The sequence below is a fragment of the Zootoca vivipara genome, chromosome 10, assembly GCF_963506605.1.
Source record: "Zootoca vivipara chromosome 10, rZooViv1.1, whole genome shotgun sequence".
Classification (NCBI taxonomy): Eukaryota; Metazoa; Chordata; class Lepidosauria; order Squamata; family Lacertidae; genus Zootoca; species Zootoca vivipara.
Window position 1 is genome coordinate 6,521,915 of NC_083285.1, and position 13,856 is coordinate 6,535,770.

The window sequence follows — 13,856 nt, forward strand, 5'->3', positions numbered from 1 at the left end:
ACTCCATCTAAAATTATTCTTCAGCTTTGCAAAGATGAGGACCTTTATTTTCCCATTACTTCTACTCTCTGCTTCACAAGGAGACCTGGATGTTTCATTTATTTTTAGATACAAATCTGAATAACTGCTAGCTTTCCTATTTTCAAAATGCAGGGTCCCAGGGCAAAGCAGCCATTTGGCATGAGTGATGCTCCTAATACCTGATCTGAAAGACTTGTTTACCTATGTTTGCAGAGGCATGGGCTACATGAGGCTACAGAGTGAATTTGGATAATCATGGCCAGAACAGAACAGGCACTAGATCAGTGTTTCTCAACCTTTTTTGGGCCATGGCACACTTGTTCCGTGAAAAAAATCACGAGGCACACCACCATTAAAAAAGTTAAAGAATTTAACTCTGTGCCGCCCTATATTATAATTATGACTGTAAGAAACACTTGCCAAATATTGCTTTCCGGCGGGTTAGTGCTGTGCATTGGCGGCCACCAGGCTCGTTTGCACTGAGCTTTGGGAAAGAGGAGGAGAAATATTGCTTTCCGGCGGGTCAGTGCTGGTTATTGGCGGCCGCCAGGCACGTGACAATGCAAATCGCCCTTCTCGTCGCCGCACGTCACGGCACACCAGCCAGCGTCTCGCGGCACACTAGATCACCTCATAAGTGGTTGTTTTTTTAGGTTTTTTTTTAAGATGGCAATGTACCGGTAAAAGCCATGTTCCTACATGGAGAAACAGTAACTTTGTTGTATACAAAGCTAATTCACACATGCAGGTAGTTATTACACAGACAACTACTCTGTCTATTAACAGGTAGGTAGCCGTGTTGGTCTGGGTCGAAGTAAAATAAAAAAATTCCTTCAGTAGCACCTTAAAGACTAACTAAGTTTTTATTTTGGTATAAGCTTTGGTATAAGATACCTGAAGAAGTGTGCATGCACACGAAAGCTTATACCAAAATAAAAACTTAGTTGGTCTTTAAGGTGCTACTGAAGGAATTTTTTTATTCTGTCTATTAAACACAACATGGAAGATTGCACTGTGTATACTTCTATCCAACACTTCTGTTTGATGTGAAAGGAAAACCTGTGCATTGATGGAGTGTCACTTCCTGAAATACTGCCCTTGTTCATTGGGTTATGCTGCCATCTAGTGAAAACTGACTTAAAAAAATATCAAAATGTTACACAGAGGATACTGCTACAGACTTAACAGGTTAAGACAGGGCAGGGGAATGAAGGAGCATGGCGAGCAACATCTGTACACTATAAAGAAAGTTGACAATGTTCTTTCTCAAATGTGTAGCTTAAACAAAGTCCTTTCTTAGTGGCATGACCAGGAGAGTAGATTACACGGTTAGCAAGTTGCTGCATTTAGAACTACTTAACCTATTCCTGTGGTCAATGGTAGGCACTTGGACAGCTGATGGCACCAACTAAGTAAGGCTCCAAAATTAGAAGGGAAAAGGAGAATTGAATGTGGCAGTTAATGTTGATAACATATGGCGCATATGTTCCGTTTGTCACATTTCCAGTAGGTTGCAAGAGAAGGATATAAAGAGAATGAGGGGTGTGTGTGTGTGTGTGTGTGTGTGTTGCATGGCAGAACTGACAAATTATATTCAGTCAGGAAGAATATGGTTTCTCCATCTGGGCCGACAATATAAGAGAGACCATACTGGGACCATTTTTGGAGTCAGAAAACAACGGCTGTGCAGCACATTAGATATGTTGACACTTTTCTTGCAACCTACTGGAGCCTCCCCCCATCATCCTGACCAGCACTTCACCCAGCGAGAGCGGGAGCAGCGGGTCAGGCGGGGGGAATGAGGAAGGGAAGGCTCAGTGAGGTATCAGAGCCCTTGCACCGCCCAGCCAACTTGTGGAGGAAGGAAGGCTCAGCGATGTATCAGAGCCCCTGCACTGCCCTAGCCAACAGGTAAAAGAGGGAGCGCAGCTGCTTCCGGCGCCCGAATTGAGGCACGCGCCCAAATGCAGGTTTAGGGGGCAGCGTTTCGGGGTCCCCAAGCTATTATGCTGGCCCCAAAGCAGAAGGGCGCCATTGCCGGATTCTGCGAGTGACTAGGAGGTCATGTTTTCTACTATCTCTGCACAATAAAACCTTAAAAGACGAATCGGACTGGAGCATCTTCACTCGAGAGTAGCTGCAACAATCCCCTGACAATATGCTATACCTTCTCTCTTTTATATGGAGTGAGTGCTCTGGTGCCTATCATTTTGGTTGCCAATTGTAATCATTTTGATTTAAAATTCAAGACCACACTGCTTAATTTTTGACAGATATTCAGTGGTGGTGGTGGTGGGGGTTTGCATCATACAAAATACCAAGCATATTTCTCACTACTCTTACCCTGAGTGAAGCTACCTGTATTTACCTTTTAGACATAATTATTGGGGAAGGGGCAACAGCCAAAATATATGAGAAGTGTAAAGATGAATGAATAACTCTCAAGTTAATCCCTCTCCCTCCTTGCCAGCTCACAGACCCCGAAACACTTTTCTAAGTTTGAAGCAGTTTAAAAGGTGGTTTACTGTTTTGTAGTGCCAAGTAACAATTCATGTGTGTGTGTGTGTATCATCACTTGAGCACATGTTAGATTATTAAATCATGCCTATTATATTTACGCAATGAGCAGCTGCAACATGCAGCACAGAGTCTCTACATATCAACATGAACACAACAAATTATCAGCTAAAATCTCCATTAAAAACTCTCCAGAAGGGGATTGGTAACATTTGGAATTAAATGACAACCAAACAGTGAGAAACCATGAGTCTGAACCCTTGGAAGTTTTAATTGCTAACACATAGTCAATTTCTCATTAAATATTTAAAATAACTTTTGTGAGTGGTTAATTAGGGTACAGCACAAGAAACAACTGAAGCTTACAATTATATTTATATTAGGAACTTAACTCACCTGAGAAAATATATTTGCAGTTGGAGCAACTCTGCTATCAACAATGCTATGCAATATTGCTAACAATCTGTCCAGAGGGAATGGCTTTGGCCCAAGAAGGTGATTGCTGGTCTGTTTTAAAAGAAAAGTATATTTCATCAGCTGGATTTTCTTGGAACATAGCAGGCTGGATCTTATTTATTTTATTTTTCCAGTTATCAAACAGCAATACATTTTTATATTAAACAAAAAGCCCCACTTTTTATTTTTAATACACTGTTTTGCAGTATAGGAGTAAAAGCATTGAAGACTTCAGGAATCAGTCTGTACTAAATTACAAGGATTTCACACATATTAACCCAACTTTTTAAAGATAAAGAGACTGCAGAAAAACAGTTGGGATTGTTTAAAACCACAGTATTAGAAGCTCATCTAGGCCAAAAGGATGCCAGTATAATTAGCAAACAATATCAAATAAGCTGTTAGAGACAAGAAGACTTATTTTAGAAAACAGACATATTGTCCAAGTGAAGAAAACAAGCAAAAAGGAGTACAAACTTTTGCAGCATTTTATGTTATGCCATGTGCCTATGGCAGCCACTTTGTGACTGGTGCCCACAGCACTTTCATGAAGTTTAAAGTATTCCCACTTCTCCAAAAAGGTTGGTAAGCTGTGCTCTAGCAAAATGGCCAAGCATTTGGACTGCAACTGTGGGGTTTCCCCCTTTCTTTTAAAAACTCACATGTGGTGAGGCTGATGTCTGGAGGGCCATGGCTTCACCTTGCCTGCTATCCAGCAACACAATGATTATAACCAGTAGTAGTGACAACCACTAACAGCAGGGAATGCAACCTGTTGAAGATACCTCTTACAGAAGCGTCATTAAGTACGGTTTCCCATAGGAATGCTTTGAAATTTAATTAATGCGTTCCTATAGGGAAAAAAAGAAGCGCAATAAAAAGGCGCCAACTCACCCGCCAAGGCCGGGAGTCTTCAAGGCTCTGGGGAGGGGGAAGCAGGAGGAGGGCCAGTTGTGGGAGAAAGCAAGGCCGGAGCCATGGGGTCTCCTCCTGCCGCAGCCTCCGCTCCTTCGGGCACTGCCGCTGTTCCCGCCAAGGGCTGCCTGGCGAGCCCCGCTGCTGCTCCTGCTGGAGCCGCAGACGCCGCCAAGGAGGGCAAGGCCGGAGCCACGGAGGCCGCCATGAGCACCGCGCCACTGCAGGAGGCAGAAGCGGCGACCGTGGACATCACCGGCGGAGTCCTAAAGGTAAGCGGCGCCGGCTTCCCTTCCCCTCGCGAGGCTGCTTCGTCTTGCAAAGCATGGCCATAGACGGCTTCGTTTTGTGAGCAGTCCAAAAAATCGCAAAATGCTTTCGTTTTGTGATTTTTTCATTGTGCGAGGCGTTCGTCTTGCGGGGTACCATTGTATAGATAAAATAGCACATTTCATCATATGTTAAGACAATTTAATGACACTTTGTTTCAATTGTACACCAGAATGGAGATAATCTATCAAATAGAAAGCTGAATTTACCTTTTCATGTTTCTTTTGAATGTTTTTCTTCCTAATTTTTCCATGATGCTGCAAGTGAAAAGAAAATCCAGCTGTGAAATAGTTATTTACAATGGTACATAATTTATATGGGGAGAACAGCCCAACATCACTGAACATATCACACAGCTACGTGATAGCGTACACAATAACTGTATTGTTGCAGGTATACTTCATGTAAGAACCACTTCATTTATTCTTCACAAGCAATGCTAAAATATGGCCCACTGTGGCCTGCCTATGGCATGTCGAACTGTGACAGACAGTGCGCATCACTGAAAAAGTACAGTATTTATAAAGGGGGGGAATTTACTGGAAGGCATAAGATAAAAAATGAATCAGAAAGTAATTGGGTATACCTCTGAAAACAGTTATCCACAAATTTATCAGCAAATTCACTAAACCATTTCAACCAGTTAAAACATGCAGCTCTCTCGCTCTCTCCCTATTGGTAAAATAGCTGCAAAAAGACTGGGAGGGGAGAAATGTTTTCCTTTCCATCAACTGACAAGATGAAATAGCTATTGCTTTACTTTAAAATGCTGCCAGCCTTTCCTTGCTTCCTTATCAAATCTAGGTAAAGAAGTAGTTATTTTAGATACAAAGCCAATTTTGTGCCTGTTCAAAATAGCAATTGATGGAAGGCACAAAGGGTTAATTATATCACCCCCACCACTGACGTTTCTTCAGATGTTGCTATTTGGTTATATAAAGTAAATCAAACTGTTGCATAGCTGAATTTTTTAATTAAAAATAAGCAATTTATAAAGATAAAAAAGGGGAAATTACATATAAATTATATTCATCCTAGTGTAGTATAAAACAAGCATATTGATTAATAAAATGCATCACGTACAATTCATTTTTTTATAATAATTAAAATCAACCAATTGTTTAGATTTAGGCTTTTCTCCTGGTATTAGAAAAAAAGCTTCCATGCTTCCAGTGCCCTCAGTGAGTGAAATCCAACATCACACAGACTTTCACTTGTGCAACAGGACTCCTCTTTCATCTACATCTACATCCCCCTGCAACACATGCCCCCCCTTCCCCAAAAATTCTGCTCCAGAGGACTCTCCAGCCACCCAGAGAAAAATTTATGACAAGGATACTGCAGAGCAGGAGAGAGGAAGAAGTCCCATTGTATGTCCATTCCACTAGCTGTTGTTGTTCTTTAGTCGTTTAGTCGTGTCCGACTCTTCATGACCCCATGGACCATAGCACGCCAGGCACTCCTGTCTTCCACTGCCTCCCGCAGTTTGGTCAAACTCATGTTCGTAGCTTCGAGAACACTGTCCAACCATCTCGTCCTCTGCCGTCCCCTTCTCCTAGTGCCCTCAATCTTTCCCAACATCAGGGTCTTTTCTAGGGAGTCTTCTGTTCTCATGAGGTGGCCAAAGTATTGGAGCCTCAGTTTCACGATCTGTCCTTCCAGTGAGCACTCAGGGCTGATTTCCTTCAGAATGGATAGGTTTGATCTTCTAGCAGTCCATGGGACTCTCAAGAGTCTCCTCCAGCACCATAATTCAAAAGCATCAATTCTTCGGCGATCAGCCTTCTTTATGGTCCAGCTCTCACTTCCATACATCACTACTGGGAAAACCATAGCTTTAACTATACGGACCTTTGTCAGCAAGGTGATGTCTCTGCTTTTTAAGATGCTGTCTAGGTTTGTCATTGCTTTTCTCCCAAGAAGCAGGGGTCTTTTAATTTCGTGGCTGCTGTCACCATCTGCAGTGATCAAGGAGCCCAAGAAAGTAAAATCTCTCACTGCCTCCATTTCTTCCCCTTCTATTTGCCAGGAGGTGATGGGACCAGTGGCCATGATCTTGGTTGTTTTTTTTATGTTGAGCTTCAGACCATATTTTGCGCTCTCCTCTTTCACCCTCATTAAAAGGTTCTTTAATTCCTCCTCACTTTCTGCCATCAAGGTTGTGTCATCTGCATATCTAAGGTTGTTGATATTTCTTCCGGCAATCTTAATTCCAGTTTGGGATTCATCTAGTCCAGCCTTTCGCATGATGAATTCTGCATATAAGTTAAATAAGCAGGGAGACAATATACAACCTTGTCGTACTCCTTTCCCAATTTTGAACCAATCAGTTGTTCCATATCCAGTTCTAACTGTAGCTTCTTGTCCCACATAGAGATTTCTCAGGAGACAGATGAGGTGATCAGGCACTCCCATTTCTTTAAGAACTTGCCATAGTTTGCTGTGGTCGACACAGTCAAAGGTTTTTGCATAGTCAATGAAGCAGAAGTAGACATTTTTCTGGAACTCTCTGGCTTTCTCCATAATCCAGCGCATGTTTGCTATTTGGTCTCTGGTTCCTCTGCCCCTTCGAAATCCAGCTTGCACTTCTGGAAGTTCTTGGTCCACATACTGCCTAAGCCTGCCTTGTAGAATTCCACTAGCAGATGGATGCACTTGATCATCAACCCCTGTATTAATTTTTTTCCTGTCTTTAAGCCTCTTACTGTATGTTAGTTTTATGCACCTCCTAACTGACCGAAGTATCTATTCTCATTGCCATACAGGTAGGATTCCACTGTGTTGTCAAGTCCCAAGAGAAAGAGGCCCATGACAGAAAAAAACAAGTTTTCCACTCCTGTTTTAAAGCAAGGGAGAAGAGCTTCCAGAGCATGGAGAAAATGTGGTCTGCCATACTTCTCTAGCCAGCTCTTAGGACTCTCTGGAGGCCATGGCTCATCACAGGGCCAGATCTACACCCTCCCTGAGTGCTTTTGCCCGGCTGGAAGGTGTCTTTGAACTATGAGAATGGTGCTTGCCTGACAATGTGGAGGACGGAGAAGGGCTTTTGTGAGACTCCAATGTAGCCTATATTGGAAAGGCAAGAGTCGTATCTGTTGTTCTACCTATTTTTGCTTCTAGGCCTTCCCACTACCATTGTGTCACCCCTGGAAGCTTATCTACAAAGGAATGCAACATTCAGACTGCAGTCACACAAGATTGCTGAAAAGGCTATTTATGTGTACGTATGGGCTTGGAGTCAAAAAGCTACTTAAAGGTATGTCCAGTCAGAACTTTGACTCTTCTCCTTGATCTCTATCCTAGATCAAACTATACCCCCCCCCCCCCAGTTTCAACAGTGGTTTCCCATATAGAATTGTGGGGAGAGATTGCTGCTACTGAAGAGCCACCAAGTCTGGCTCAAAGCCCCGCTGAACATGTAGAGCTAGTAGTGTCATTTTAGCCATGGTTTATAAAGCTCTTTAGAGACATACAAAGGTATGAAAGAATGTTAAAGAATGCTGGAACAGATTATGGCAAAAACAACAAACCTATTTACCTTAACGAAGAACCTCTTATCTGTCCTGGCAGGGTTGTAAGATGCAAGGTATGCAGCTATTAGTAGGAACTTGGAATAATATGGAAGTTCTACATGAGCATGGGCTGAAAGTCCTAGAAAAAAATTGTGAGACAAAAAAAAGTCTGGAGTTTGAAACACTTAAGTTAAACAATATTGATCCCCACAAACCCCATTTGCTGGAAGAACATATGTACCAGCATTCTGTGCTGCCTGTTTGCATACTGAAGCTGCATACTGAAGACAATGGCTGAATTGCTCCAAATTACAGGGGTATTTTTCATCAATAATTAACACTACACTATTACTTCTTCACATACCTTTTAGTTGCCCGGCTTCACCATCATCCTGGAGTAATTGTTCCCACTGGGAGCTAAAAGACAATGCAGCTATTTTTAAAAATGCATTTGCCATGCCTAAAAGCAAGGCACTTAGACATTTGGTTTTTAGAGATGAGTGAGTGCATTTGTGTTACTTTTGAATAAGAATAATTATGCTATTAAACTGTTTAAAAGTATATAGACGATTAACAACGATGCCAGATTATTCTGATTTACATCAGTTGGCCCGACAAAAACAGGCAAAGTAACTTTTATTCTTGGATTTAACATTGGCTAAATCTAACCTAAGGATGGTGCAACCTGGTCTGCAACTACTACTACTACTGATGCCTCATTATAGACCCAGTGTAGGAGTATCAACAGGCAAGTCTCTAGTTCACTTCTCACCAAAACCATAAGTTCATTAAGTGGTCCTAGGCAAGCCATAATCTTCTAGCCTCTCACCTGCATTATGGGGAAATTACTGACCTACCATGTAGGGTAGGTTGTAAGCATTGTGTGTGAAATACTTTGAATACTCAAAAAGCACTATATTAAATGTCAACCATATTAAACTGACTAAAGAACCAATACTAGCTTTAAAACTGTCATGCACAAGGGTAGAATGGGAAAAACCCAAACACCATGCTTCAGTTGCTAGGCAACTCCCCATTCAGGTCCTCTGGTTCCATTTCATTCTTGTAGCTGCTTCCAAACTGGATAGGGAATTGTAGCAAGAAGAACGCGCACACCCCTCAAAAGAAAACACCAAATGATTTCACCTGGGATAGGGAGAGAGGGGGGAACAGAAAGCTAGTCCTCAAGTCTAGGAAACCCCTATTTGTGGCCTGATGGCAAAAATAGTCACTAAACACGGCAACATTTATGTAAATGAAAAATGGATAAAAGGTTAAGTGTAGGTAAAACAGAATAATATTCTACAATCAGTTAATTACAAAAGACATGTGACAAGATTAATTTTTATCTGTATAGCAAAATGCTAAGTTGTACAATATGATTCTAAAATGCTTTAAAGTCTCAACTTTAAAAAATAACATAAATAGCAATACGTACCTAATAATACAGTGGTACCTCGGTTTACAAACACAATTGGTTCTGGAAGTCTGTACTTAACCTGAAGCGTACTTAACCTAAAGCGAACTTTCCCATTGAAAGTAATGGAAAGTGGATTAATCCGTTCCAGACAGGTCCGCGGAGTACTTAAACTGAAAATACTCAAACCGAGGTGTACTTAAACCGAGGTATGACTTCCGGAACGGTTAAGTTTGTAAACCATGGTACCACTTTATCCAGTTATGCTGGATAGTATGGGACTGCAACAAAATCCCCTTTAAGACATCTCCCTGCCATGCTAATTTTCCAGGTACAAGAAGACTTTTTTTCCATATAGACATTTGCTTCATCTCAGATCATACACCTTCAGCTTGAACTAGTACAGCCCTGGTACAGATTATATAACCTGTCCCCTGCAAACACACACAAATATCCAACAAGCCCTGCTCTCTCTGGAAGAAAGAGAAATGTGAATAAAATTGATTTAACCAGTCAATTTCACAAATTTCAATGGGAGAAATTTAAGCACCTCAAATCAAATTGCATCTATCGCTTAACCAATGGGGTCATTACAATACAGTTTACAAAAGGACCCCCAGCATAAAAATAGAAAGCAACCAGAATACATAATTAATGTATAATTTTTTTATTAAACTAATTAAATAAATAAATCGCCCAAGCATCTCTCCACCAGCACACACCAGGTTTTAAATAACAATGCAAGAGATCTCATTTGCAGACTTCCCACATCTCATCTTGCAGCACCTTTACCTAACAGCTTTATCCTAATGTTCCATTTAGAAACAGACACATACTGCATTATTTTTTCATTTATTGGTAGGCATAACCTATTAAACAGATTTTTTAAAAGCCAGGACATCTGCTTTAGCAGGAAAGAATACAATCTACAGCACCTACTTGACATTTTAGGTAAGCCTTGAGAGGCAGCTTTCTAAAAATAAAGAGGGGGACAATTACCTTGATATTTCCCGCAGATACACAGTCTGCATGGCTTTCTTCAAGTGGGATTCAATATTTTTCCAAAGTTTGCGTGTGTCACGTTCACTTGCTGTATCACAAACACACAAAAGTAGTATTGATTCAAGATGAACTTTGAGAAGTGTTCATGTGAGACACTTGCTCTTGGATTTAACATAGGTTTACAGATTAAAAGGCACATTTCTTTTGAGATTCTGGTACTGAATATGTTCATAACATCAAACTATAGTATAACTGTTTGTTATGCTGCAAATGTTGCATGATGGGAAAATGTTTTGATAAAGGACCAGTGGTTTAGCATGATATGCATAAGGTAGAACAAACCTCAGTTTATGCACTCTCCCCTCCTATGCACATGTGGACAATCTGAGAATAACTGGAACTGCAATCATGGAAATTGTAGCGTTGGAAGGGCTCACAAGGGTCATCCAGTCCAACCCTTTGTAATACAAGAATCTTTTTGCCCAACGTGGGACTCAAACCCACAACTCTGAGATTAAGAGTTCCATGCCCTACTGACTGATAATTCTATGTCTTATCGCCATCCTTTTAGCTTAAAAGACTCTTCAGTCCTGCCCTTTCCTTGAAAATCAGGTGCAGACAGAGTACCGTGCAATTACCTAACCATTGTTCAAGAGACTTACATTGCACCTCTTCCCCCCCCCACCCCCACCTTCTCACTCATTCTCTCAGGAAAGCATTCCCCCTCTCCTTACTTGGAGATCAGTCCTATGCGTATAACCAATCTTGCTGTTCAGTTTAGCAAAGAGTCCAAAAAGCACACTGGATTCCCTAACTATGATTAGACGACTGAGCTTGCCCAAGACCCCTAAAGTAATAATGGCAAGAACACAGTTTGCACACCCCATTTCCAACAATGATTACCAATTGTGGTTTGGGGAATACACATAACACTAACTCCACGGCAAGCCCCCAAATTGAAAGGGAACGATGCCCATGTGAGAGAGAAGGCAGGAAGAAGAGTAAATCAGCCCAAGGAGCACTTCTGATTTGCCTAATCATGGTCAGAAATGTATAAAGACCCAGAAAGCTTTTTATTGCCTCCTCTCTAGAATCATCCACTATTAATTTATATGAACGAAAAACACTCACCCTTTTGCTGGACCACAGGCTCACAGTACTTAGAAAAATTGAGTGCAGCCTGCAAGACAAGCAGTGGTATAATTGGTATTATCCCACATTTTAAATCCTTACACCCCTGGCATTTGAAAGAACCCTGGGATATGTTTTAAAAATATCCCACCCCTATCCAAAAAGGAGCTGCAGCACCCCTTTCCAACCCTGAAGAGCAGCAGCTTACAATGAAATTACATGCAGGAGAAATAAAACAAAAAGGGTAGATGGATTAGTGGCTGCACAGAGCCGTAAAAACAAAATAAATCTTTGGCATGGATAAGCTGGGCGGTATAATGCCATATCCAGTAACCTGAAGGTCCTGAATGCATGTCCATATTTTAAGACAGGAATGGGGAACCTCTTTCAGTACTGGAGCCACATTACCTAATGGGCAACTTTCCAAGGGTCACATGCTGGGAGTGTATGCAACAATGGATATAAATATATTTGTACAGTAGGTTACAGTCCAGCCACATAAAAGTCAGAAATTTCTATTTGTGTACCTATTCATCTAGGCAACCAAGAGGCATTAGTACATTTCAAGGATGTTCAGACACAGCAACCATGTTTTTCAGAACTTGCTCAACTGCTGGTGAGAGAGCTGCATTATTCCAGCCCCTACATGTAGGCAAGTTACTTTTATGTATGCAGATCAATAATGTGGCTTTGAGAAGGCTGCAAGCTCGCTGAGCTTCTCTTTCTTGTCTGCCGAGCCGACTTAGCAACCTACACCTGGTTACACACTGAGATATAGCACAGAATCCATATGCTATGTTATATAGGACATTCTAAGAATTCCAAAGCCAGCATCAAAAGCACTATGACACCACATTCATTATGAAAGCACCTAAGAGATCCCTTACTAGATGTCGGAGCTCCTTCAGGTCCCTGCAGACAGGATAGAAAACTCCAAGCAGAATATTTATATATGCAGCATAAAAATCAAAAGAATACTCCGGAGGATGGTCATGGGACAGAATCTTTTGCAGGTGTCCTGTTTAAATAAAGATCATTGAAAAACAAAAGGCTGATGAGCACATCATAGAATTGTTCTCAGGCTAAAAATTATGAAGAGAACAAGCAATGTATGCACACTTTAGATACACAGTTATACTTCAGCAGGAAACACCCCTTCTGCCAGAGGGCTTGTAATCCCCTCCTGGCAATTCAGCACTGAACACCTTTTAACCAGCTATGGAAAATCCAGTAATAAGGAGTCTCCAATGTGAAAGAACAGCGATTGGCAAACTCACCATTTCTGGTTTCAGGGGGAAGCTTACATGTCATCTCTTTTCAAGATAAAGGCACGCACTTTCAGACTCAGTCAGCTGTGAGTACAGCAATCAAACCTAAACAAACTTTAAGTACCCTAAATCAGGCATTTTTAATCAGACTAAACTCCAAGGTTCCCCTTCTGATCAACTTCTCTTTCAGGCCCAGACTGAAAGAGAACAAGTTATTTCCAGCTGTCCTATTGTGATATTTAGAGCTGCTTTCATAAGTTGTCGTGCTGTTATGTGTGCCCTAATCATTATGCTATATAACAACCTTAGTTGTTCATTAATTACATAGTATTTTGTTCATAGCTATATTTTTCTGTATTGCTATTTGTAACACTAACACATTTTAATGTAATCCTTACTGAGTCAATCTTCATCAGTATCTGAATTTCAGAATCTGTGACAAGGCAACAAACAGAGCTACTGTTTACTCTTATCCTTAAGACCTAGTTTAGAACACCAGGAGAGGTGATTTTTTCTTCTCTAAGCTCCATCCCACCCAACCACGAGCATAAAAAGCTGCTATAATTAATACATACACACACACACACACACACACACACACATATATATATAGCATTTTGCTGATGACCAGTTCTGGTAGCTACAACAGTGCTGAAAACTTGGTAATGTTAAAGATAAAGAATTCCAAGATTTGGAAGTTTAACTAGCATACTGCTTCAAACAGAATGTCTGGGCTGATAAATTAGAACAATGCTTCAAGTCTAGAATTGAAATAGTATAATAGTATAATCTAGTGTTTCACATCATTAAAAATAAATAAATCTGAATCTACCTTAAGGTGATCACAATTAGATTATGCAATCTGCAGCAAATTAATAAATGTGTATGAGTGTTTATGTCCATGACTGTGCCTCCTATATTACATATAGTATATATACAAACAATTTTTCTCTCACAATGAGTTAGGGCCACCCTCCCGAATAGCTCTGGATTTCACCATCCTTTTCATAAAACCAGGTTAATTCTCTCAAGCCAGGAGTTCTTAATTCCTTGGACTGCAAGGGGTGTGAGGTATACACACATACAGAAAATAAAGGTACTTACTAATTATTCGTTCTTTAAAAAGTAGATGTGAAACATCATCCCAACGTCCATCAAATCTAGTATTCTGTTTGCGTCCAGGAGTAACTATCCAGTTCCCTTTGGAAACTTGGAAGCATGTTGTGGAGAAGGTAGCTTTCCCTAGTCAGTTTGCCTCCAGCATCTGATACTCAGGTATACAGCTTC

General features: G+C 40.9%; 1 protein-coding gene across 2 annotated transcripts in view; it reads right to left on the minus strand.

Moving 5' to 3' along the window:
* Positions 1-13,856, minus strand: part of ORC5 (origin recognition complex subunit 5) — a 65,769-nt gene that overhangs the window by 33,554 nt on the left and 18,359 nt on the right. For both annotated transcript variants that reach the window (XM_035127016.2, XM_035127015.2), the window contains 7 exons: positions 12,189-12,319; positions 11,302-11,350; positions 10,168-10,258; positions 8,116-8,168; positions 7,778-7,890; positions 4,449-4,496; positions 2,935-3,045 (listed from right to left, as the gene is read on the minus strand). In XM_035127016.2, coding sequence (XP_034982907.1) covers positions 2,935-3,045; positions 4,449-4,496; positions 7,778-7,890; positions 8,116-8,168; positions 10,168-10,258; positions 11,302-11,350; positions 12,189-12,319 — 596 coding nt within the window. The remainder of the gene's footprint in view (positions 1-2,934; positions 3,046-4,448; positions 4,497-7,777; positions 7,891-8,115; positions 8,169-10,167; positions 10,259-11,301; positions 11,351-12,188; positions 12,320-13,856) is intronic.